This window comes from Salmo salar, chromosome 17 (genome assembly GCF_965601325.2).
Source record: "Salmo salar chromosome 17, fSalSal1, whole genome shotgun sequence".
Lineage (NCBI taxonomy): Eukaryota > Metazoa > Chordata > Actinopteri > Salmoniformes > Salmonidae > Salmo > Salmo salar.
The window spans coordinates 21672810-21697372 of record NC_138307.1 but is presented as its reverse complement, the minus strand read 5'-3'; the positions used below and the strand labels follow the sequence as shown (position 1 = coordinate 21697372).

At 44.0% G+C, this 24563-nt stretch overlaps 2 protein-coding genes across 4 annotated transcripts; one reads left to right on the top strand and one right to left on the bottom strand.

Moving 5' to 3' along the window:
• Window positions 1-72: 72 nt before the first annotated feature.
• LOC106575773 (protein Hikeshi) lies at window positions 73-6516 on the bottom strand. 2 transcript variants are annotated; one of them, XM_014152452.3, is made up of 5 exons: window positions 6328-6516; window positions 5377-5614; window positions 5059-5210; window positions 558-676; window positions 73-306 (listed from the first exon to the last, which is right to left on the bottom strand). In XM_014152452.3, the coding sequence occupies exons 1-5, from the start codon at window positions 6355-6357 to the stop codon at window positions 252-254; spliced, it is 594 nt and encodes a 197-aa protein (XP_014007927.2). In that variant the 5' UTR covers window positions 6358-6516; the 3' UTR covers window positions 73-251. The 2 variants fall into 2 exon arrangements, with proteins under 2 accessions (XP_014007927.2, XP_014007928.2); XM_014152453.3 differs by having other exon boundaries at window positions 558-616.
• Window positions 6517-8563: 2047 nt separating this feature from the next.
• LOC106575775 (copper-transporting ATPase 2) lies at window positions 8564-22965 on the top strand. 2 transcript variants are annotated; one of them, XM_045699265.2, is made up of 22 exons: window positions 8564-8903; window positions 10082-10603; window positions 10772-10928; window positions 11437-11754; window positions 11934-12097; window positions 12329-12490; window positions 12657-12733; window positions 12852-13035; window positions 13774-14007; window positions 14971-15062; window positions 15488-15615; window positions 15953-16107; window positions 16242-16376; window positions 16507-16701; window positions 16945-17127; window positions 17349-17541; window positions 18978-19124; window positions 20149-20291; window positions 20574-20777; window positions 21305-21422; window positions 21536-21638; window positions 22286-22965. In XM_045699265.2, exons 1-22 carry the CDS (start codon window positions 8730-8732, stop codon window positions 22560-22562), a joined length of 4065 nt encoding a protein of 1354 aa, XP_045555221.1. In that variant the 5' UTR covers window positions 8564-8729; the 3' UTR covers window positions 22563-22965. The 2 variants fall into 2 exon arrangements, with proteins under 2 accessions (XP_045555221.1, XP_045555219.1); XM_045699263.2 differs by having other exon boundaries at window positions 10082-10928.
• The last annotated feature ends 1598 nt before the right edge of the window (window positions 22966-24563 follow it).

The following is a 24563-nucleotide window of genomic DNA, read 5'->3' as shown; positions in this document are numbered from 1 at the left end:
AAATGAAGCACCTAGGATCCGCTTGTATAGGCAAGCTAAATATGTATGGAATAAAGTAGTGGTGAAAAGAAAGAATTTTAAGAAACGTTTAATATTTGACAAAACACCTAGTAATTGTTGCTATAAAACCAGATCTTTTTGTCTTCTGTGGAGGACCATTCCTGGACATTATGGAGCAGAAAATGAAGTCTTTGGTCTTCTCTGTCCATGCCCCTTTATCATGGTTTTTAATACTGTGGTATCGAGACAACTCAAGTCTTCCAGAAATGAGGGTTTTGAGCCATGCGCCTCTGAAAGTTCTCATACCTGGGGAGAAAGACCAGAGGAGCACATGACTTTATGCTTTTGATTTAGGAATCACATTCAGATCTTTTGCAGCATCCATACTTAACTGAGTGATTGAGAAATTACTCAAATGTTAGTTTCCTTGTAGCCAGCCCAATAACCACAGGTTCCACAAACGTGGGTCAGGCAAATTGAAAACAATTGATTGGGTTAATTCAAGCAGGTGTTTAAATGGCCTGACTTTGAATAGGACCAACAGGGAATCATTTTACCATTTGAGGATGGAACTGGCAGGGATGAACATTTCTGAGGGGTTTGGAGTCATCTGTGACTGGGAAACAGCAAAAGACGAGGAGAAATTATACAAACTGTCCAGCATCTTCTGAGTGAACTGAGGAGAGAGAGTTGAGTTTGTCAGCTGAGTTTGTAGGTGCTCTTAGCAACATCAAAATAAAAGTCCTGCACGTGTGCCATATGTGGACAAAAAAGGAATAACTTGTGGGGGATGTATTTTGACACGAGGTAAGCAGAGAGGAAGTGGGTCTACAATAGACCCATGTTTGAAAAGTCTCAATACGATCCTTTAGATATGGTCTCAAATACCCCGTCATAAGTGTTGCGTTTCTGACTTTTTGTGCAACCTAATACAATTGAACACAACGCTAGTGTGCCTGTAGAAAGTCTACCCCCCCCCCCCCTTGGATTTTTTCACTTTGTGTTAAAGTGGGATTAAAATGGATTTCTTTTTACAATCTACACAAAATACTCTCAAAGTGGAAGGACTTTTTTTTTTTTTAAGATTCATGAAAAATAAATTCCAATATACCTTAATTTGTTAAACACCTTTGGCAGCGATTACAGCTATGAATCTTCTTGGGCAAGTCTGAGATTGCACACCTGTATTGTGCAATATTTGCTCATTCCTTTCTAAATTCAAGCTCTGTCAAGGTGTTGGATCATGGCTAGACAGTAAGTCTTGCCAGCGATTGTCTAGCAGATTTAAGTAAACTGTAACTTGGCCACTCAGGAACATTCACAGTCTTCTTGGTAAGCAACTCCAGTGTAGATTTGGCCTTGTGTTGCAGGTTGTCCTGCTGAAATGTGAATTTCTCTCCCAGTGTCTGGTGTAAAGCAGACTGAAGCATGTTTTCCTGTAGGATTTTGCCTGTGCTTAGCTCCATCCTGTTTCTTTTCACCCTGAAAAACTCCCCAGTCTTTGCTGATGTTAATCATTCCATGATGCAGCCACCACCATGCTTGAAAATGAGGCAGTTACTCAGTGATGTATCAGATTTGCTCCAAACATAAGGATTTGCATTTAGGCCAAAAAGTGTTTTTTTGCAGTATTACTTTAGTGCTTTGTTGCATACATATGCATGTTTGGGAATCTACTGTATATTTGTATTCTTTTCACTCTAATTTAGGTCATTATGGGGTCACTACAATGTTGTTCCATCCTCAGTTCTCTCCCATAAGCCATTGAACTCTGTAGCGGTTTTAAAATCAGGAATGGCCTCATGGTGAAGTCCCTGAGCAGTTTCCTTCCTGTCCTGCAGCTCAGTTCAGAAGGACGATTGCATCTTTAATGTATCTGGGTGGTTTAATACAGTGGTTCCCAAACTTTTAATAGTCCCGTACCCCTTCAAACATTCAACCTCCAGCTGCATACCCCCTCTAGCACCAGGGTCAGCACTCTCTCACATGTTTTTTGCCATCATTGTAAGCCTGCCACACACTATACAATACATTTATTAAACATGCATGTGAGTTGTCACAACCCGGCTCGTGGGAAGTGACAAAAAGCTCTTATAGGACCAGGGCACAAGTAATTTTGCTCTTTATTTAACCATCTTACATATAAAGCCTTATTTGTTCATCAAATTGTGAATAACTCACCACAGGTTAATGAGAAGGGTGTGCTTGAAAGGACACACATAACTCTGCAATGTTGGGTTGTATTGGAGAGAGTTTCAGTCTTAAATCATTTTCCACACACAGTCTGTGCCTGTATTTTGTTTTCATGCTAGTGTGGGCCGAGAATCCGCTTTGACATAGGTACGTGTTTGCGAAGGGCATCAGAGTCTTAACAGTGCGATTTGCCAAGGCAAGATACTCTGAGCATAGCCCAACTCAGAAATCTGGCGGTGGCTTCTGATTAAATAACATTTTCACAGAACCGCTTGGTGGAATTTCGATGAGGCTCTCTTGTTCAGATATCGGTAAGTGGACTGGAGGCAGGGCATGAAAGGGATAACCGTTTCAGGAAAGTACCTGCGTATTTGCGCACTCAACTCACTCAGGTGCTTCACTGTATCACATTTAACATTGTCCGTAAGCTTGAGTTCATTTGCACACAAATCATACATTGATGGAAAGATCTGTGTGTTGTCCTTGTTAATGCAGACAGAGAAGAGCTCCAACTTCTTAATCATAGCCTCAATTTTGTCCCGCACATTGAATATAGTTGCGGAGAGTCCCTGTAATCCTAGATTCAGATCATTCAGGAGAGAAAACATCACCCAGATAGGCCAGTCATGTGAGAAACTCATCATCATGCAAACAGTCAGACAAGTGAAAATGATGGTCAGTGAAGAAAACTTTAAGCTCGTCTCTCAATTAAAAAAAAACATGTCAATACTTTACCCCTTGATAACCAGAGCACTTCTTTCTGTATGTTGTAAAAGTGTTACATGGTCACTGCCCATATCATTGCATAATGCAGAAAATACACAAGAGTTCAGGGGCTTTGCTTTAACAAAGTTAACCATTTTCACTGTAGTGTCCAAAATGTCTTTCAAGCTGTCAGGCATTCCTTTGGCAGCAAGAGGCTCTCGGTGGATGCTGCAGTGTACCCAAGTGGCATCGGGAGCAACTGCTTGCACGCACATTACCCCTCCACTATGTCTCCCTGTCATGGCTTTTGCGCCATCAGTTCAGATACCAACATCTTGACCACCAAAGTCCATTTGATGTCACAAAGCTGTTCAGTACTTTAAAAATATCCTGTCATGTTGTCCTGGTTTCCAGTGGCTTGCAGAAGAGGATGTCTTCCTTAATTGACCCCCCATAAACGTAACAGACATACCAGGAGCTGTGCCAGGCCTGCCACCTCTGACTCATCCAGCTGTAATGCATAGAATTCACTGGCTTGTATGCGAAGCAGTATTTGTTTCAAAACATCTCCCTGCCATGTCACTGATGCATCGTGAAACAGTGTTGTTTGATGAAGTCATTGTATATATTTTTTTGGCATCTTCCCCCAGCATTGTTCCAGCCATATCCGCGGCAGCAGGAAGAATTAAGTCCTCCACAATAGTGTGGGGCTTGCCTGTCCTAGACACTCGGTAGCTTCACCATATAAGACTCTTCTAGCCCCTTCTTATTAATGGTATCTGTTGCTTTTATACATGTCTTACTACTTGAAAGTAGTCTTAATTCTCTTATTTTTCAAATTGGTATGTTTTTTTTCTAAATGTCTGCGCAACAGTGAAGGTTTCGAGTTGTGAGAGTACTTTTGCACATAACACACTGTGGCTGAGGAAAGTCACTACTCTCAATAAGTGAACCCCAAATCAATGTTGTTCTCATATTTGCGCCTCTTCGATGGTCCAACGTCCCTGTCTGTTCGGTGCTTTCCCGGGTAAGGGGGCAGTAGCTCTTTGGCTGCATCAGATTCACAACTGTCAGTGTCCATGCTAGCTGGGCTAACAACAAATGTAGAATTACTGATGCTAGCATTGGATGTGCTTGTGGAAGCAGACCAACTTGTTGACAGGTGCAGTACTCCTGGTAGTAGCAGTACTACCAGTAGAGCTGGTATGTGTCTATGGACGCGGGCCTTACTTTTTTAACCATTTATCGAGAAAACGGAATGAGCAGCAGCTACGTTTGGCTACATACGGACTGTTAGTGGAATTCCCACGAGAGAGTAACGGTTAATATGATTGGATGTTAATTATTTGACAGTGTTATTTCACTGAACACTAGATGGTTAAATTTGACTTTTGGCGGTGAAAAGAGGCTACTCAGGCAAGATAAAAACCTCACCCAAATGTATAGCCCCGTTGGAAAATATAAATTGACTGTTTTTTAAATGTTTATCACATTTTTATTTGGCGTACCCCTGATGGCATTGCGCGTACGTACCCCAGTTTGGGAATACCTGGTTTAATACATCATTCACAGCATAATTATTAACTTGACCATGCTTAAAGATATTCAATGTCTGATTTGTTATTGTTACCCATCTCCCAATCACTGCCCTTTGAGGCTTTTGAAAAAGCTACTTGGTCTTTGTAGTTGAATCTGTGCTTGAAAAGCAATACTTGACTGAGGGACCTTACAGATGTATGTATGGGGGACAGAGGAAGGTGTAGTCATTAAAAAAATGTCAGCCGCGTGAGTCCATATAACTTATGTGATTTGTTAAGCCGAATTTGACTTCTGGACTAATTTAGGCTTGCCTAAACAAAGGGGTGAATACTTATGCAACTATAGTTTAGTTATGTGTTTTTTTAAATGTGTAGCATTTTATTTTCACTGACAGCATTTTGTGTAGCTCAATTACAAAAAAAATACAATTAAATTTAACACTAACAGTAAGGTGAAAAAAGTTGAAGGGGGTGTAGACTTTCCATAGGCCCTGTAAATACACCCGTGTTGCTAGTACACAGCAATCAAAGCAAGCAGTTTGAGTATTGACTCGTACATATTATTAAAGGAAGGTTATTTTCACTGATTATGTACACTGCAAACCACCCATAATGTTCTAACCTGCATAAAGGAGTCAACAGCGCACACAGTGGCACCTGATACAGGCGTCTGTTGGACCAGCTGCTCCAAAGGCTCAATAGACACACCAACTTGGGCCATGGAGGCAAGCTGAGGTACTGTCATCATTCCAAATGGATGCTCTCCACCCTCACCTATAGGAAGGACAGCAGAAACACCAATGGTGTGTAACTTTTGCTCAACAGTTTACCCACCTATTGTTTTACAACTACGTCACTAACACACACATACTGACAAAACACCTTGTGACAACTACTAATGTAGGAAGGACTTTATTAAATACATTTGATTGATACTCACCTGGTTTTAATTGAGATATTTTAAAGATGGCACTTGGTTTGTCGTTGGTGATGAAACCCAGGAGCTGCCAGACCTGCCCAGCGACAGGGTCCGGGAAGGAGAAGTAGACAGCTCCACCCATCCCCGCAGGGAAAGGCACTGTGCCCAACATGAACACCACTACATGGTTCACATTCTCATAGTCTGGTAGGTTGAAGACAAACTTGTCACCAGCAACCTGCTGGGGGTCAGTCTGGACCTAAAAGACAATTGTGACTCCTACTTGAGCTGGAGTTATTTCAAGAGGTACTCTTCATTTAATTAAAGGCACAATCTGTTTTTGTATTTCAGCAGTTTGACCCTGCCACTTTTTGGGGGTAAACTGATAAATGGGGGTAGGTAGGGACCAGTGGAGGCTGGTGGGAGGAGCTGTAGGAGGATGGGCTCAATGGATGGAATAGAATGAATGGAACGGAGTCACACGTGGTTTCCTTGTGTTTGATACTGTCCCATTAATTCTATTCCAGCCATTACAATGAGCCTGTCCTCATAGCTCCTCCCACCAGCCTCTGGTAGGGACATCATGATGAATTTCTATAGGGACGCTTACATTCATAGACAGCCATGCATGCGTCCATGGACCTGTCATGGTAGTAGGAAACATACTTTGAAGCGATACATTTTCTGTTTAGAATGACACCCAAAAACAAACATTTGAGTACAATATGGGTTATGATACTAGCTAGCTAGGGTAAGAAAAGTTGTACAAGCTAAACGATGTACACACAAAACCTCTTAAGCTCATATCATAGAGCATTTATAACTATATTGTTCAAGAATCAATGGGTATATGTTGCCTACGAGTAGAAATGATCAGTGAGCAGCCGGGAATACAATAACACATTGTTCCTTCATATCACATTGTGTAGCTAGCTGTCATTTCAGTCCCAAGTTAGCAAGTTCCATACTTACCAATCTACCAGCAACCAAACATCCAAACATTGTAATGTCCTTGGTTTATTTTATATTTCGGTCAAGATGACTGTCTTACACTTAATCGATAGCACCAGCTGAGTCCATTTCACAAAACTCCCGAGAAAGTTAGCTAGCTAACTCCAATTGTTACTTGTACGTTCTGCTTCAGACCACGTGTCTACGAGAACTTCCGATTTGTTTGACATTTCAAAATAAAAGCACCCAGAAAGAAAGTGATAAAATGCTCATTAGAATGTGATAGAACGCTTGCGTGGTTCTAATAGGTAGGCTGTTTGTTTAAGAATTTTAAAAAAAACATACAAAAAGAAAGCATCAGAAAAAACAAATGTCTATAATCTAAGATAAATTGTATTGTGATGTGACTGCAAAAAAATACACAATGTGGGTCCATGGAAGTATGAAAACAGAAATACTTAGGATAGTTCTGTGTAACCAACATAAGTGATAAAATCACAAAAGATCCATCCTATATCTCTCCCACACAAGAGGCCTTTACTTGCAGGTTTATATTTGGAATTGAAGGAGCATTCAGTAGGAATCTGTCAAAGGCTTCATTGTGTGGCCTAAATCTGAGGATCTGTTCCAATCACTGATGCATGGCTCGGATGAGAATGTTCGGGTGAATGTGACCTCTGAGTCTACTATATTCTTGGTTGGCTTGGAATTAATCCTACATTTTAAACAATTGCCATGGAAGTCATGAGCATTCACCTATTATTGGCTTATTGGTCATCTAACATTGGGATATATTGGGGAAATGTAACCTAGATTTGTTTCATTGAAGAGTATTGTATTTTATTGAAACTCGTTGCACTGGGTTGAGCAATGTTTGTTGATATGTCAATATAGATTGAATAGCACCAATGCCTGCCACAATGAAACCATTATTGTCAGCCAGGCCATAGTAACCAATATCTAATAACTGTCACCAAAAGCTACCAAGGTAAACCTACACTCCCTTGACTATGATTATGTGGACTTTTATAATCACACTCTATCAAACTCTATTGGTTTATACTATAGCTTTCTCTTTCCATGTTGTCAAGCACTCCAGCATTCCAGTGATGTGATAGGTTACAGTTGGCATCATCCATTACAGACAAAATTGGATAACTGTGACTTGTGTCATGTGGCCCATCCTGTTCGGACTGGACTTGTCCATTGTTGTCTTGCCTTCAGATCCTTTCTCTGAAGAAGACTGCAGAAGACCCCTGATCCAACTGGAAGTCTACCATGTATGGATCCACATGGCCCACTAAGTGGACCAGGAATTGCCTGAACTATGTGAGTAATCTGGATACAGTGTTACCTCTATGTGTTTACATGTTCATGTTATTATCAGGCTTCAGACTACTACTGAATTCAGAAAATCTCTATACTCTGATTAATGGCTTGGGTCAATAGACAATAGACAGTTGTGCTACATTTGGGACAACTTCAAGCATATGGGTTGTCAAAACATTAATTCATAACCTTCATAGAGCCTTTATTCAATATATATTATGTGTGACGTTGTTGTTGAATAGTATGTCACACTCAAATCGCAGACATATTTCTATTATCTGTTTCTGCAATTATCTTTTAAAAAATTAACTTAAAACATTAAAGAATCACAATGAAACAACTGTATGTATTAGTCTAATTGAAAAACAACTTAAACGACATAAGTTATTTTTATGCATATACCATTATGAAAATGTTATTTTTAATTCAGAGTAAGTTTAGGCTAGGCTGAAGTTGTGAGTGTAGGATTATATATGCATGTTTGTAGCTAATACATGACACAGCACCGAGTTTGCCTTGTTGTTGCACTCGTTTCCAGTATAAAGTGCAACGGGAGGTGCTTTGCGCGCGTCCTCTTCTAGCCAGGTAAATGATCTACAAGACACGCTGTACCTGCACTACAATACAGTAACACAATCACCAAACTAAGTGCCCAGTGAAAAATTGTCATGGGTTTCCGTTTTACTGTGGGTGTTCCACAGCTGTGCTATGTATGAATTGTTACGATCATTCAAGTGCCCACTGCATTTTTACTTATATTATTACGTGTTATTAATTGACCGTTATTTATATATTTTCTTTCTCTCTGCATTGTTGGGAAGGGCCCGTAAGTAATAATATCACAGTTAGTCTCCACCTGTTGTTTACGAAGCATGTGACGAATGAAATTGGATGTGTCCAAGGGCTGGGCGCAAAAGAAAGGCATTGGTAGAGGTGGCCGCAAGCAGTGCGACTGGACTTCAATCATGCGCACAGCTCTGCACTCTGCGCTCTCTGACATTATAGTGGCGTGTTGCCTAATAGAAACGTGAACCACGAACTTTTGCCCTCTCTTGTGTGATGAGAAACAAATAAAGAACCACAGAGTAGTGACCATGTTTTCGCAAAATCCGTTAAGTAGCCTTACTAAATATGTTTCGAAGCCGTCAGTCGTGGGACAAGTTGAGGTTTGTATGGTTGAATGTCAGTCGCCTTGCGCGGTTAGGACAGCTGTACCTGACGGACAAACAGCAGACCATGGGAGGGTAGCAAATCAGGCTGATCTGAAGGTAAGAAGAAACCGGTCAGTTAGTGTTTAACTGTTTAAATGTATATTCCAATTTTAGATATACATGTATGGTGTTATACTGCTCACAAAAAATTCTGAATGTATTTATACATTCTGAATTGATGTATTTGAAATCTGTGAAAATATTGTTTTGAGTCAGGACAGTCAGACCATGTTGTGAGTCCATATCACATCTGTCCCTTGACCCTTTGGTTTGAGGTTAATACTGTACATAGAAAGCTCTCTCTCTCTCTCTCTCTCTCTCTCTCTCTCTCTCTCCGTTGACATTCCCATCAACAAACATGGAGTATCTTAGTATTTGTTTAACAGACAGTGTGAGCTGTGGCTTTCCTCATAGGACATACAGTAATGTAGGCTAATATACAGTACTGTAGGCTAATAATAGTAATAATAGTAATAGTAATGAAAAAGATATAGTAAAAAATGTATTGCCCACATGTGACACAAGGTCAGGAGTTCATATTGATCAGATGAGGTGGTGTTATTTCTTATTGTATGGTAAACTGTAGTTTTACCATATAAAAAATGGCATTGGTGGTGTTCACAATGACTGCCAATGCACCGAATGCTCCCTGGCCTCTCCTCTCCTCCTCTTAGCCTGGGTGTCAGATCCAGATGAGCGTTGACTCTAAGCAGAGTCACATTGTTACCGTGTGAGCAGGGTTACTTATGGTCATGTGGTCCTGGAGCTTCTAGTAATGCATGGGGCTTTCAACACCTTTGTTTTACACCAGTAGTCTCTGGTCTATGTGCTCCATCCTCATATACTGGCTGACCAGAAGTACTGTACTTTCTAGGCACTAAAGCCATTTTAACCAGAACCACAACCCTGATATTAAAGCCACACTCCTCCACCTCCACTCCAGAGGGGGCCACTAACAATGTTGACACTGGAGAATTCATTGTGAAGCAGTGGTGACCTAACTTGTCCTCTGCTTCAAGCCTTTTTAAGGGGCAGTCACAAATCTAACTCAATATTTCAATGAGCTGATCTGCAATCAGCTTTTTATGGCATCCAGTATTTAAAAGGCTATAAAAAACTTTGCCACTTCGACTTTTGAAAACACTGAGCCTACATATAACTGACATGATCAAGTATGTGCATCTCAAACCTTTCTCTCTTGCTCTCGTCCTCTACCTCTCTGACCCTCTCTTAAGGAGAAGATGTGTCCCTGTGAGGCCTGGTGTCCCCAGAAACAGACCTATGAGAACCTGGCCTACGAGCCTGGGAGTCAGAGTGAGCTCTACCCCCAACCTAAGGCCCTCTCCCGGGCTGTTTTCCAGCTCTCTGGCCTCACCCCCAAGTCCTCCATCCAGGCCATCGAGAGCCACGTCGCTAGCCTGAAGGGAGTGGTGTCTGTCAACTTCTCTGTGGCCAGTGACCTGGCTCAGGTGGACTATAACACATCATCTATCTCTACCAGGGAGTTATCTCTGGAGATCCAGGCCATGGGCTACGGCGTCGTGGACGTGGCTGGGGAAGAAGTGACTAAGATCGGGGAGACGGAGACCACAGAGTCCCTGACGAGGATCAGGGTGAAGGGTATGACGTGCCAGTCCTGTGTGCGCTCCATCGAGGGACGGATAGGGACTCTGCCTGGGGTTCTGCACATCAAGGTGTCTCTGAGCGATGAAGAGGCAGTAGTACGTTTTCAGCCCCACACAGTGACATCTGAGGAGGTAAAGGAACAGATTGAGAACATGGGATTTGGTGCGACTCTTACGAACAAAGACACAAGTATAGATTGTGGGCAAAGGGAGACACATGTGTCATCCTCCATCTTGGATTCACTGACTCAGACGTCTGTCATTGGGATTGTAGGGATGACCTGTAATTCATGTGTCCAGTCCATAGAGGGGAAGATCTCTGAGATGACTGGGGTGTGTTCTATAGCGGTGTCATTAAAGGAGGAACAGGGGACCGTCACCTTTGACCCCAGTCTGACTCAGCCAGAGGAACTAAGGGCAGCCATCGAAGACATGGGATTTGATGCTTCACTCATAGGTATGCTTAATTGTTTATTTCACCTTAGAAATTGAACAGAAATCACAACTACACTTTTATAATCAGACATTTCATTCATGTAAAATGGGGAGGGGGGCTCAACTGAGTAGGTACATTGTTGTACAGAATGCAGAGAAATGGATTACTTCAACATTCCAAACTCACCTAATTGGCAGTCTCGCAGCGGTGGGCATACAGTAATACTGCTTTCAATGGACAATGCTGTTCAAAGCATTCCATTTCCATCCAGCCTTGCTATTGGTGGAGAGTAGGCAGCACTTGGGCACAGGTCTCCTTGGAAACGAGACAAGTGTGCTTTCTAGTGTGGCATCAAGTGTTCTTGAATTACCCAGACTTGGGGCCAGTAAAACAAGTTTATAAACGGATTATGAAACGGTTTGGTTCTTTTCTGTCACCCCCCCTTACACTGAAAGCACTCTCTCTCCATCCATGCATAACCCATCCAACCAATGGTCTTGTTAATATGTTGTGTTCTTTTCTCCTGAAGAATCTGCTTCTGCAGAAACTCTACCAACCCCTCCCCTTCAAAGACCAAGGACTCCCCTTTCCCCCCACTCCCCCAGAATGGCCCACAGTAGCTCTGGCTCTACCAAGACTTCCATTAACGGTAGCTCTGGCTCTACCAAGACTTCCATTAACGGTAGCTCTGGCTCTACCAAGACTTCCATTAACGGTAGCTCTGGCTCTACCAAGATGGCCACTGCCGGTGAGGAGGGGAAGGTTCAGAAGTGCTTCATCCGTGTGACAGGCATGACCTGTGCCTCCTGTGTGGCCAACATTGAGAGGAACTTAGTCAAACACAGAGGTGGGTGATGTTATCCTTTAGGTCACTGTCATTACCCATAGAGTCACTAAGCAGAATGCTTGACCTGGCAGTACAGTTTCTATCATGAGGATAAACAAGTATTTTGTGGTGATGCCACTTTCCCTGGTTAGGGGTTAACTGCACAACATTGTGTGTGTGTGTGTGTGTGTGTGGTCCAGGTGTCATCTCAGTGCTGGTTGCCCTCATGGCTGGTAAGGCGGAGGTGAAGTATGACCCTGGTATTGTTGATGCCAAGCGGATAACACAGCTCATAGAGGGTCTAGGCTTCGGTGCCACACTGATAGAGGACAACGCTGTTATGGACGGGAAACTGGACCTCTCTGTGAGTCCTCTCATTGGCTGAGACAACATGGAGAAAGAAGAAATACATTTCAATTCTTGGCTAAATACATTTCAATGCTTGGCTAAATACATTTCTATGCTTGGCTAAATACATTTCTATGCTTGGCTAAATACATTTTCTTTGATGTTTAGTCCAGTCCTACATTGGGCCAACGTATTGTCTGGTACAGCTGCATTCAGTTTCAATTTGTTTCGCTCATCTCATGTGTAGGTAACTGGGATGACATGTGCGTCATGTGTCCATAACATTGAGTCCAAACTCACCAGAACCAAAGGGATTCTAGAAGCCTCAGTTGCACTGGCAACCAACAAAGCCCAGATCAAGTTTGACCCAGAAGTGCTTGGAGCTCGTGACATCATCAGAATGATTGAGGTAGCTAGCTATAACTTGACTTTGCTGTCATGTCTCTTTAAATTTTGTTGCTGAATTTGTTTTTCCATCACCAACATCTTGTAATTGTTTTGATCACCTATATATTCACATTGTTGGTACATATTCTTACACATATTTACAACTGTAATAACTCTGTCTGTGACAGGGACTAGGCTTTGGGGCGTCTCTAATGAAACCTGAAGGCTTTGGGAACAACCTGGATCATGGGGAGGAGATTCAACAGCAAGTATCTGTTTTGGTCGTCTGTAGATTCTGACTGGAGATGCGTGTTCTTGAATCAACCTTCAATTGTTTTAACACACTCTCCTCTCTGCATGCGTCCTGCGTGTGTGTGTTCCAGGTGGAAGAACTCCTTCCTGTTCAGTCTGGTGTTTGGGGTGCCAGTGATGGGCTTGATGATCTACATGATGGTGATGGACAGTCAGCACGGGGAACATGGTGGCTCTATGCCCGAGGAGCAGAACCTTCTCCCAGGCCTCTCCCTCCTCAACCTGGCCTTCTTCCTTCTCTGTACACCTGTCCAGGTATAATAAGACCCTACCTAGCCCTGATACTGGCCCAGTCTCAGTACTGTGGAAGTGTCTTTGACCCCCAGATACTATAGGACCCTACCAGGCCCTGCTACTGGCCCAGTCTCAGTACTGTGGAAGTGTCTTTGACCCCCAGATACTATAGGACCCTACCAGGCCCTGATACTGGCCCAGTCTCAGTACTGTGGAAGTGTGTTTGACCCCCAGATACTATAGGACCCTACCAGGCCCTGCTACTGGCCCAGTCTCAGTACTGTGGAAGTGTCTTTGACCCCCAGATACAATAGGACCCTACCAGGCCCTGCTACTGGCCCAGTCTCAGTACTGTGGAAGTGTCTTTGACCCCCAGATACAATAGGACCCTACCAGGCCCTGCTACTGGCCCAGTCTCAGTACTGTGGAAGTGTCTTTGGCCCCCAGATACAATAGGACCCTACCAAGCCCTGCTACTGGCCCAGTCTCAGTACTGTGGAAGTGTCTTTGACCCCCAGATACAATAGGACCCTACCAGGCCCTGCTACTGGCCCAGTCTCAGTACTGTGGAAGTGTCTTTGACCCCCAGATACAATAGGACCCTACCAGGCCCTGATACTGATTATCTACTGTATGTAGTAGTCCATTATATAATACCTGTAAGTCACATTTCTCTCTCTCGCTCGCTCTCTTCATACCTCTCTTTCTCAATCTCTCTCTCCTCCTCTTTCCCTCCCCCACATCCTACTCCTCCATCAGATCTTCGGGGGTCGTTATTTCTACATCCAGGCGTACCGCTCGTTGAGACACCGCACGGCTAACATGGACGTCCTCATCGTCCTGGCAACCTCCATCGCCTACATCTACTCAGTTGTGGTCCTCACCGTGGCGATGGCAGAGAAAGCCAATCAGAGCCCTGTCACCTTCTTTGACACCCCGCCCATGCTCTTCGTCTTCATCGCCCTGGGCCGGTGGCTGGAGCATATTGCAAAGGTACGGCTATTCTACTCTACTCTATTCTACTCTACTCTATTCTACTCTACTCTATTCTATTATGCTATATTCTACTCTCTTCCATTCTATTATATTCTACTCAATTGTATTCTACTCTACTCTGCTCTATTCCATTCTACTCTATTCTATTCTACTCTTATTTTCTACTCTATTGTACTCTATTCCATTCTACTCAACTGTACTCTATTCTACTCTATTCTACTTTACTCTATTCCATTCTATTATATTCTAATCTAATCTATTCCATTCTAATCTATTCTACTCTATTCCATTATATTCTACTCTACTCTGTTCTACTGTACTCTATTCCATTATACTCTACTCTACTATATTCTACTGTACTCTATTCCATTATACTCTACTCTATTCCATTCTATTATATTCTACTCAATTCCATTCTACTCTATTCCATTCTATTCTACTCAATTGTATTCTACTCTACTCTGCTCTATTCCATTCTACTCTATTGTATTCTACTCTATTCCATTATACTCTACTCTATTCCATTCTATTATACTCTACTCTATTCCATTCTATTATATTCTACTCTATTCCATTCTACTCTACTCTGTTCTACTCTATTCCATTCCACTCTATTCTACTCTACTCAATTCTAGTGTTTCCCCTACAATTAGTTATGCGGGTTGCATTTCACTTTCCTTTACCTGGACCACAGCTAAAGTCCTTTTGGTTGGAAGTACTTCTGTTGCTCTCAGCTTTATGGATGGTTGATCACCAGGGGGTTATTCTAGGTCATATCTGATCAGTTTTTGTGGTATTTATGGTCATATGATTATGTGTATATTATGGTGTCAGTGTGGGAAAGCAATCACCAGACTACAGGCTGAAGGCTGACGCTGAGGTCGGCTGGTAATTCCCAGGTCTAATCAACACCCACTCACGTCATTGTCTCTGTCTGTGTTTCCTGTTCCTGTTCTGCAGAGTAAGACATCTGAAGCATTGGCCAAGCTGATGTCACTGCAGGCTACTGATGCCACTGTGGTCACGTTAGGTCCTGACCACTCCATCCTCAGGTGAATCCAAACCCAGCTCCATTTTTCCACAGTGAACACTTGTGGAAAAATACCTTTATTTTATGTGATGTTTATTTTTATATTGGCCTCATATAATCAAACCTGCCTTAGCCATGATTTCTTTACAGTCTGTTTATAGCTGTGTCCATAAACTATTCTGAGAATATTTCACCAAATAAATCCGTACTGTGTCTGTGCTGTGTGCGTACGTGCGCGTGTGTGTCTGTGCTGTGTGCGTACGTGCGCGTGTGTGTCTGTGCTGTGTGCGTACGTGCGCGTGTGTGTCTGTGCTGTGTGCGTACGTGCGCGTGTGTGTCTGTGCTGTGTGCGTACGTGCGCATGTGTGTGTCTGTACTGTGTGCGTACGTGCGCGTGTGTGTGTCTGTACTGTGTGCGTGTGTGTGTGTCTGTACTGTGTGTGTCAGTGAGGAGCAGGTGTCAGTGGAGCTGGTCCAGAGAGGAGACATAGTGAAGGTGGTGCCTGGGGGAAAGTTCCCCGTGGACGGGAAGGTGATCGAGGGAAACTCCATGGCAGATGAGTCCCTCATCACAGGTAAGAGCCGTTTTGTTGGGGAGCCAATGGGCCATAGTGGTTTACTGTCATTATGGTCTTTTTGTGGTCTATTGGTGATTGACTGTGTTGTAGTGAAGGGTAAAGGCATGTAAATGCACCTTTTTTTAATTTAACACTAGCAAAATACCACTAAATGACCCACCTAGCGTGGAAAAATACATTGAAAATATAGGTAGCATTACTTTATTCACCGCTAACGATGATCGTAGTCATTGTGGTCATTTAGTAGTCTATATCGGTGGTTGCTGGTAGTCATTGTGGTTCTGTGGTGGTCTACCATGGTTAATGGGGTGGTCAATGTTCTCTCTGTGGTCAGGTGAGCCCATGCCTGTGAGTAAGAAGCCCGGCAGTTCAGTCATAGCTGGCTCCATCAACGCCCATGGATCTCTACTGGTGCAGGCCACCCACGTAGGAGCAGACACCACCCTCCGTCAGATAGTCAAACTAGTGGAGGAGGCACAGACATCCAAGGTAACAAACCACTGTATGGCCAAGGTCAAGACTGGACGTCTTTGATTGTAAGCTACAGCTACCTGTGGAAGTTACAATATAATCAGTTGTTGATTATATTTTCTAAGTATCTGAAACATCTCTTGTTGGACTAGGCCCCCATCCAGCAGTTTGCAGACAGACTGAGTGGCTACTTTGTACCCTTCATAGTCATTGCCTCAGTGCTAACACTGCTGGTCTGGCTGGTAATCGGCTTTGTCAACTTCCACGTTGTGAAGGAGTACTTTCCTGTGAGTAACCACAAGAGCTTATCAAACTCATAACAAAGCCTTATGGCATTGATGTACTTTCTGAATGAAGAGATCAGTCCTGAATCATAGTGTTTTTGTGTGTTTCTGTTTGTGTGTTTCAACCTCACAGGGTTACGATGAGAACATCCCCAAGACAGATGTTATTGTCCGCTTCGCCTTCCAGGCCTCCATCACAGTCCTGTCCATCGCCTGCCCCTGCTCTCTGGGCCTGGCAACCCCAACAGCTGTCATGGTGGGCACGGGGGTCGGAGCCCAGAACGGCATCCTCATCAAGGGAGGGGAACCGCTGGAGATGGCCCACAAGGCAAAGCACCTCTATTTACTTCCTCCCAACCGAAACATACTTCCTGTAAACTTCCAGTGTTTTCCAAACTGTAGTGTGGGCCGGGTACAGGGTAGAGTCGGTTATGGGGACTTAGTGTGAAGCTGTACATGTATGATGGGCAGTTTCCACTGCTCTAACCCTAAAAGCCACAGCTAAAGCTGCCACCAGTAACACAGAAAGAAAATGACAGTGTTTTCCGCTCCCTCCTTTCCTCCCATTCAGATCGGTGCGGTGATGTTTGATAAGACGGGCACCATCACTAACGGCGTCCCGCGGGTGACGAGGGTGTTGGTGCTGTGGGAGAGGGCACGGCTGCCCCTGCGTAAGGTCCTGGCGCTGGTGGGCACAGCGGAGGCCAGCAGTGAACACCCACTGGGGATGGCTGTGGCCAAGCACTGTAAAGAGGTGAGGGTATTTAATTGATATCTACCAGGTATCTGTGCTTTAGCCGCTGTATAAACACAGACAAGGTCATTCTATCCACTTTACCCTGGAATTATTCTCCAGGTCGTTGATATAAATAACAATGAATGTTCACAGTCAACTTACCTAGTGAAGTAAGGGCTCAATATAATGAAATAAACAACTAGTGTGAATGTGCGTGCACCTGTCCGTATGTATATCAGGAGCTGGAGACAGATGTTCTGGGTTCCTGTAAGGACTTCCAGTCGGTGCCAGGCTGTGGGATCAGCTGTAAGGTGTCTAACATTGAGGAGGTACTGCTGGAGGGTGACCAGGACTCCTGCCATACCCAGGTCACACTGCAGGGGGCCACGACTGATGAGAGCAGCCTGGTCGGCGATACTGTGTCAGTGTCAGGTCAGTGTTGCTTTACAACATCACGGTTTTTAGCCCTGTACTTTGTGGTAGTAGTCATGGTGTACAGTACCAATCAAAAGTTGGGACACAACTACTCATTCAAGGGTTTTTCTTTATTTTTAATATTTTCTGCATTGTAGAATAATAGTGAAGACATCAAAACTATGAAATAACACATGGAATCATGTAGTAACCAAAAAAAGTGTTAAACAAATCAAAATATATTTTAGATTCTTCAAAGTAGCCATGGTATAATGTCCATTGCTCGTGTTTCTTGGCCCAAGCAAGTCTCTTCTTATTGGTGTCCTTTAGTAGTGGTGTCTTTGCAGCAATTCAACCATGAAGTCCTGATTCACACAGTCTCCTCTGAACAGTTGATGTTGAGATGGGTCTGTTACTTGAACTCTGTGACACATTTATTTGGGCTGCAATCTGTGGTTGGTAACTCTAATGAACTTCTCCTCTGCAGCAGAGGTAACTCTGGGTCAGCCTTTCCCGTAGCGGTCCTCATGAGAGCCAGTTTCATCATAGCGCTTGATGGTTTTTGCAACTGCACTTGAAGAAACTTTCAACTTTCTTGAAATTTTCCGGATTGACTGACCTTCATATCTTAAAGTAATGGTGGTATCACGTTTTAGGTAAGACCCAGATGCAGACAGTTTTGAAGAAACAAAGTTTAATACTAAAAAAGGGCAGGCAAACGACAGGTCAAGGCAGACAGGGGTCAATAATCCAGAGAGGATGTGAAGGGTCCAGAACGGCAGGTAGTCTCAGGGTCAGGGCAGGCAGAACGGTCAAACCAGGAAGGACTAAAAAACAGGAGCAAGAAACAGGCAGGAGCAGGGAAATAAACCCTTGTAGGCTTTTCCGAACAAAATGAACTGGCAACATACAAACAGAGAACACCGGTATAAATACACAGGGGATAATGGGGAAGATGGGCGACAGCTGGAGGGGGGTGGAGACAAGCACAAAGACAGGTGAAACAGATCAGGGTGTGACAGGTGGACTGTCGTTTCTCTTTGCTTATTTGAGCTGTTCTTGCCGTAATATGTACTTGGTCTTTTACCAAATAGGACAATCTTCTGTATACCACATCTACCTTGTCACAACAGAACTGATTGGCTCAAACGCATTAAGAAGGAAAGAAATTCCACAAATTAACTTTTAAGAAGGCACACCTGTTAATTGAAATGCATTCCAGGTGACTACCTCATGAAGCTGGTTGAGAGAATGCCAAGAGTGTGCAAAGGGTGGCTAATTTGAAGAATCTCATATAAAATATATTTTGATTTATTTAACACTTTTTTGGTTAATACATAATTCTATATGTGTTATTTCATAGTTTTGATGTCTTCACTATTATTCTACAATGTCGAAAGTTGTCTAGCCTTGAAGTCCACTCCATTGCTAATGGTGTTTTGTGTGTTGTCCAGGTGCCTCTGCTAGCCCCTCCTATTCGGTCCTGATCGGGAACAGAGAGTGGATAAGGCGGAACGGGCTTCATGTAGGAGCTGATGTGGATGACGCCATGTCCAGCCACGAGACCAAGGGGCAGACAGCCATCCTGGTAGCTATAGATGGTACAGTCTCAGTCCAATGACAGACATTTACATTTCAGTAATTTAGCAGACGCCCTTATCCAGAGAGACTTACAGTTAGTGCATTCATCTTAAGATGGCGAGGTGGTACAACCACATATCAGTCATAGTAAGTACATTTTTCCTCAATAAAGTAGCTACCAGCAGAGTCAGTGCTGGTAAGGGGAAAAAGTAAAGTGCGAGTGTTAGTTCACGAAAGGTATAGTTTATTTTATTTTTTGGGGGGGTCCAACAGAGGAAAAGCCTTCACATCCCACTGGGTCAGGTTATAGACACATATTGTAATAGTCCTGAACTGTCTCTCAACAGTGGTTTATCTATGACCCTCAGGACTGCGTCCTTCTCCAACAGTGGTTTATCTATGACCCTCAGGACTGCGTCCTACTCCAACAGTGGTTTATCTATGACCCTCAGGACTGCGTCCTTCTCCAACAGTGGTTTATCTATGACCCTCAGGACTGCGTCCTACTCCAACAGTGGTTTATCTATGACCCTCAGGACTGTGTCCTACTCCAACAGTGGTTTATCTATGACCCTCAGGACTGGGTTCTACTCCAACAGTGGTTTATCTATGACCCTCAGGACTGTGTCCTACTCCAACAGTGGTTTATCTATGACCCTCAGGACTGGGTCCTACTCCAACAGTGGTTTATCTATGACCCTCAGGACTGGCTCCTACTCCAACAGTGGTTTATCTATGACCCACAGGACTGTGTCCTACTCCAACAGTGGTTTATCTATGACCCTCAGGACTGTGTCCTACTCCAATAGTGGTTTATCTATGACCCTCAGGACTGTGTCCTACTCCAACAGTGGTTTATCTATGACCCTCAGGACTGGGTCCTACTCCAACAGTGGTTTATCTATGACCCTCAGGACTGTGTCCTACTCCAACAGTGGTTTATCTGAGGTACATACACTGAACATGGGATATGTTTCAATCCCCTACATCAACCTCACCGTTCCGTGTCATGGACATGTTCCATCTCCTCTTCCTATGCCCTAGGTGTACTGTGTGCCATGCTGGCCATAGCAGACACAGTGAAGACAGAGTCTGCCCTGACTGTCCATACTTTACTCAGCATGGGGATAGAGGTGGTCATGATCACTGGGGACAACAGACGTACTGCTAAGGCTATAGCCACACAGGTAAGAGAAAGAGAGACCGCACGCATGCACGTGCAGCACATGGGGATGTGGGTAACTTACTCCTCAGCCTGAAGAGTCGCCACTTGTGCTGCCAAATTGTACATTTTATGGTGGCGCCGACTGGTAAGACTCTGGGAGGGGGGTCACGTGTGCTAGCGAGACAGAGGTCCTGGGTTCGAGTCTTGGTGTGAACTGAATCAGGAGGAAGTGGTACTCGCTAAGCAAGCAGCGTGGCGTTCGTTACACAGACACACGTCTGAATTGTGTCTGTCCCTCCTCCAGGTGGGCATCAGGAAGGTATTTGCGGAGGTGCTGCCGTCCCACAAGGTGGCCAAGGTGCAGGAGCTGCAGGAGAGGGGTCTGAGGGTGGCCATGGTGGGTGACGGGGTCAACGACTCGCCCGCCCTCGCCCGTGCCGACGTGGGCATCGCCATAGGGACGGGCACAGACGTGGCTATAGAGGCAGCTGATGTGGTGCTGATCAGGGTGAGGAGCAGAGTGGGGTGTGGTTGGGATGTTTTTAGTTCACCTTTATTTAACCAGGCAGGCTAGTTGAGAACAAGTTCTCATTTACAACTGCGACCTGGCCAAGATAAAGCAAAGCAGTGTGACACAAACAACACAGAGTTACACATGGAGTAAACAATAAACAAGCCAATGACACAGTAGAAAAAAAAAAAGTCTATATACAGTGTGTGCAAAAGGCATGAGGAGGTAGGCAGTAAATAGGCCATAGGAGCGAATAATTACAATTTAGCAGATTAACACTGGAGTGATAAATGAGCAGATGATGATGTGTAAGTAGAAATACTGGTGTGCAGAACAGCAGAAAAGTAAATAAAATAAAAACAGTATGGGGATGAGGTAGGTAGATTGGGTGGGCAATTTAATGTTAACTACATACTAGTTACTTGTGTTGTGACACACTTGAAAGGGAGAGATGAGGTCTACTGGCTGTATTTTCTGTCCCAAAGGAACTTGAGTGATTTGAGTTGTTTCTCCTTTCTATGTAGAATGATCTGTTAGACGTGGTGGCCTGTATTGAGCTGTCCAAGAAGACTGTTCAGAGGATACGCATCAACTTTGTCTTCGCTCTCATCTACAACCTGGTAGGGATTCCCATCGCCGCAGGTGAGTAACAAATCCTATTTTATTGGTCGCATACACATATTTTGCAGATGTTTTTGCGAGTGTAGCAGAAGTGTGTGTGTGTAGTAAAGCTGGGTTGCACTGTACCCCTCCAGGTGTGTTTCTGCCCGTTGGTCTGGTCCTACAGCCATGGATGGGTTCAGCAGCTATGGCGGCTTCCTCTGTGTCTGTGGTCATCTCTTCCCTGCTGTTAAAACTGTAAGTGTATGCTTCTGCCTCTCTGTCCGTCCTTCCATCTATCTCCCTGTCTGTTGGGGATTTTGCTGTGTATTTATTTCAACCAATCAAACTTGCCCTCCTAGATGTTTTGCATACTTTTCAACATGCCAGACGGGAACTTTTACTGGACGTCATGCAAGCATTTTTAGACCACTTTTCATGCACCAAAATCTCAATCTCTTCACTGTAAACTCGGTCCCTTGAGAAGTGTTTCCATAGTAACCTGAGTAAAGCAGCGTGTGCCTGTAGAACAGCCCATGGCACCGTGTCCAGAGTGTCTCTGTTGCAGCAGCCCACTCACTGAACACTACACAGACTGAACACAGTGCACTTTGACCTCTCAGCTGTATCTAGTTAACTATTTGGAACCACTCCAACTCCCTCTTTATTTATGGCAAACAATGTAAATGTCTCAATCTTTCTCTCCTTTTCTGTTCCTTACATGCCACATGTTTTTATGTCATGTTTGTCTTACTCACTCACACGTTATTCTGCCTATATTAACACACCACTTGTCTGTTTCAGGTCAAGTCTCTGTCTCTACACTTTTCTCCCCATCCTCCTCATACTCGCTCTCTCGATTACTAAAACTGACCTCAGTCCTCTTCTGCTTCTGCCTGCTCCAGGTATAAGAAGACGTCAATCGAGACGTATGAGTTCCGGGCCCAGGGGAACATGAAGAGCCTGAGCCCCAGCCAGGTGAGCACCCACGTGGGTCTGGACGACCGGCGACGCACCCCTCCCTCCCTCCGCGGGGCCTGGGAGCGCCTGAGCCAGGGCAGCCGCCTCTCCCTGCCCAAGTCCCTCTCTAGCCAGCCGGCCAGCCGAGGTCCATCCACCCCCTCTCTCCAGGACCGCTGCTCCCTGCTGGACCACGAAAAGGAAGTGGGCCTCGTAGTGTAGCAAGGTGCCAGGTAGAGGAGATTATGTCGAAAGGGAAACTACCTGTCCTATGGAAACCGTCTGATGGAAAGGTCCAAGGGTAACTGTCCACATTCCTTAGTCTCATCCTCTTCATGTCAATTACATGTATTTTAATATTTGACTGAATGATAACTGAGAAATGAATCAATACCTAGTAATTAATCATTCACTAAGTTACTTTCTTTTAAATCTTTCAAGACACTTTTTATCACAAGTGATTAAACAATATGGCTCTTCAGTTTACATTATGAGGAAATGTTATTCGTTGTGAACTTTTTTTAGGGGGATTGTCATGTGCCCACCTATTGTCTGTTTTGAGTTTGTTCTAATGATTCATTTGTCTCTCCTTTGTCCCTGTAGTCCAAATAAACAGTAAAATCCACCAAGGTTTCTGCTTTGTACTTCCCTTGACTTGCTTGCGTAGCCCATCTCATCAAGCTTTTCCAAAACATCTCCATCAACATGTGCATGTAGGCCTGTAAGTAGGCCATATGTGTATAATCACCTTCTAAATTCAAAGCATCGTGTTTGTAGAACCTCATCGGAAAGACGTTTACTACATCTTCAGAGCTAAAGATACACATCATTCTGTGTCAGTGAGAGAATGGATCGTTCATGTTGCATGGCCTGTCATGTCTTCACACTAGTGGTAGTAGATGGTGAGGACAGGGAATAGGTTACAACCCTGAAGTCCCCTAGGGTGCATCTCAATAGTCTGCATTGACTTCCTCAACATTTGACTTACATGAGAGAACTGCAATGAATTTGGATCCTTGTAAGATGTGATTTCCCCTCAACTTTACAAAGTTCAGGGTAAGGGAGTGGGGCTACCAATCACTGTCTACCTTGCTTGATAATGAGGTCCACAAAATGCGCTCATCTTTCATTCAGTAAACTGAGAAGGCTTCTTCTGCTATTGAACTTGTATGTCTATTTCTAAATGATGTTACATAACTGGTTTAACTGGTTGGTGGGCAGCTGTGGGTGGTGGGGGGGCAGCTGTGGGTGGTGGGTGGGCAGCTGTGGGTGGGCAGCTGTGGGTGGTGGGTGGGCAGCTGTGGGTGGGCAGCTGTGGGTGGTGGGTGGGCAGCTGTGTGTGGTGGGTGGGCAGCTGTGTGTGGTGGGTGGGCAGCTGTGGGTGGTGGGTGGGCAGCTGTGGGTAGCCTGCGAGAAGAAAAAACAGGATTTTAGGCGCAACATTCAGAGAAACGTATTTGGACAATATTCCTCCTATTCATGAAAACATTGCAGTCGCCCATGCAGTTGTTTTAATTAACTACTCTGCGGGGACGCGGGAGGGCGAGACTCTCCCTGATAAAGGAGAGGGGCTCAAGAATACAGTTTCATAGAAGATGCTCAACTGAAAGCGTCTCCTAGTTCCATTTGTTTTGTTGTGCACCGATTAAAAAACAACTTTACACACGTTGTCGCAGACTATTTCAGGAAGGCTAGAAGGTAAGTAATTGTGACTTGGTGGGGTTTTTATATTATTAACAAGTATTTGCGGAGAACATTTTTAATTCTATCTAAACAGTCGGTTAACCTCTGCGTTGACATAATTGACCATCCAAGTCATTTGATAAAGCCTTTGTGCTTATTTCAGTTGGATGTGCATGGTTACCACTTTTCCAGTACGGTGTCCCTCTGTTTCCTGGTCAGTGTGGATGCTAAATAATGTTCAGGTAGATATTAGGTTCTAGGTGACTGTAAGGGAATTCTGCTCTATGCACACAAGAGACCACAGGAAAACGTCTTTGATCAGAGGTTTTGTTTAATAAGGATTGCAACCCGGGGTACACACTTACAGCAATTCGCAAGCAAGACACTCAGTTCTAAAGATTGTGTTTTTCCTTTTTATCCCCTACTATAGTTCACCCCGTCCAGGATGATGTCTATTAACTTTAATACCATATAAGCTCATAATTTTCACTCCGCTTGGCGGAGTTCAGTTTATTATGTTATTGGCAGTTAGTTTCCCAA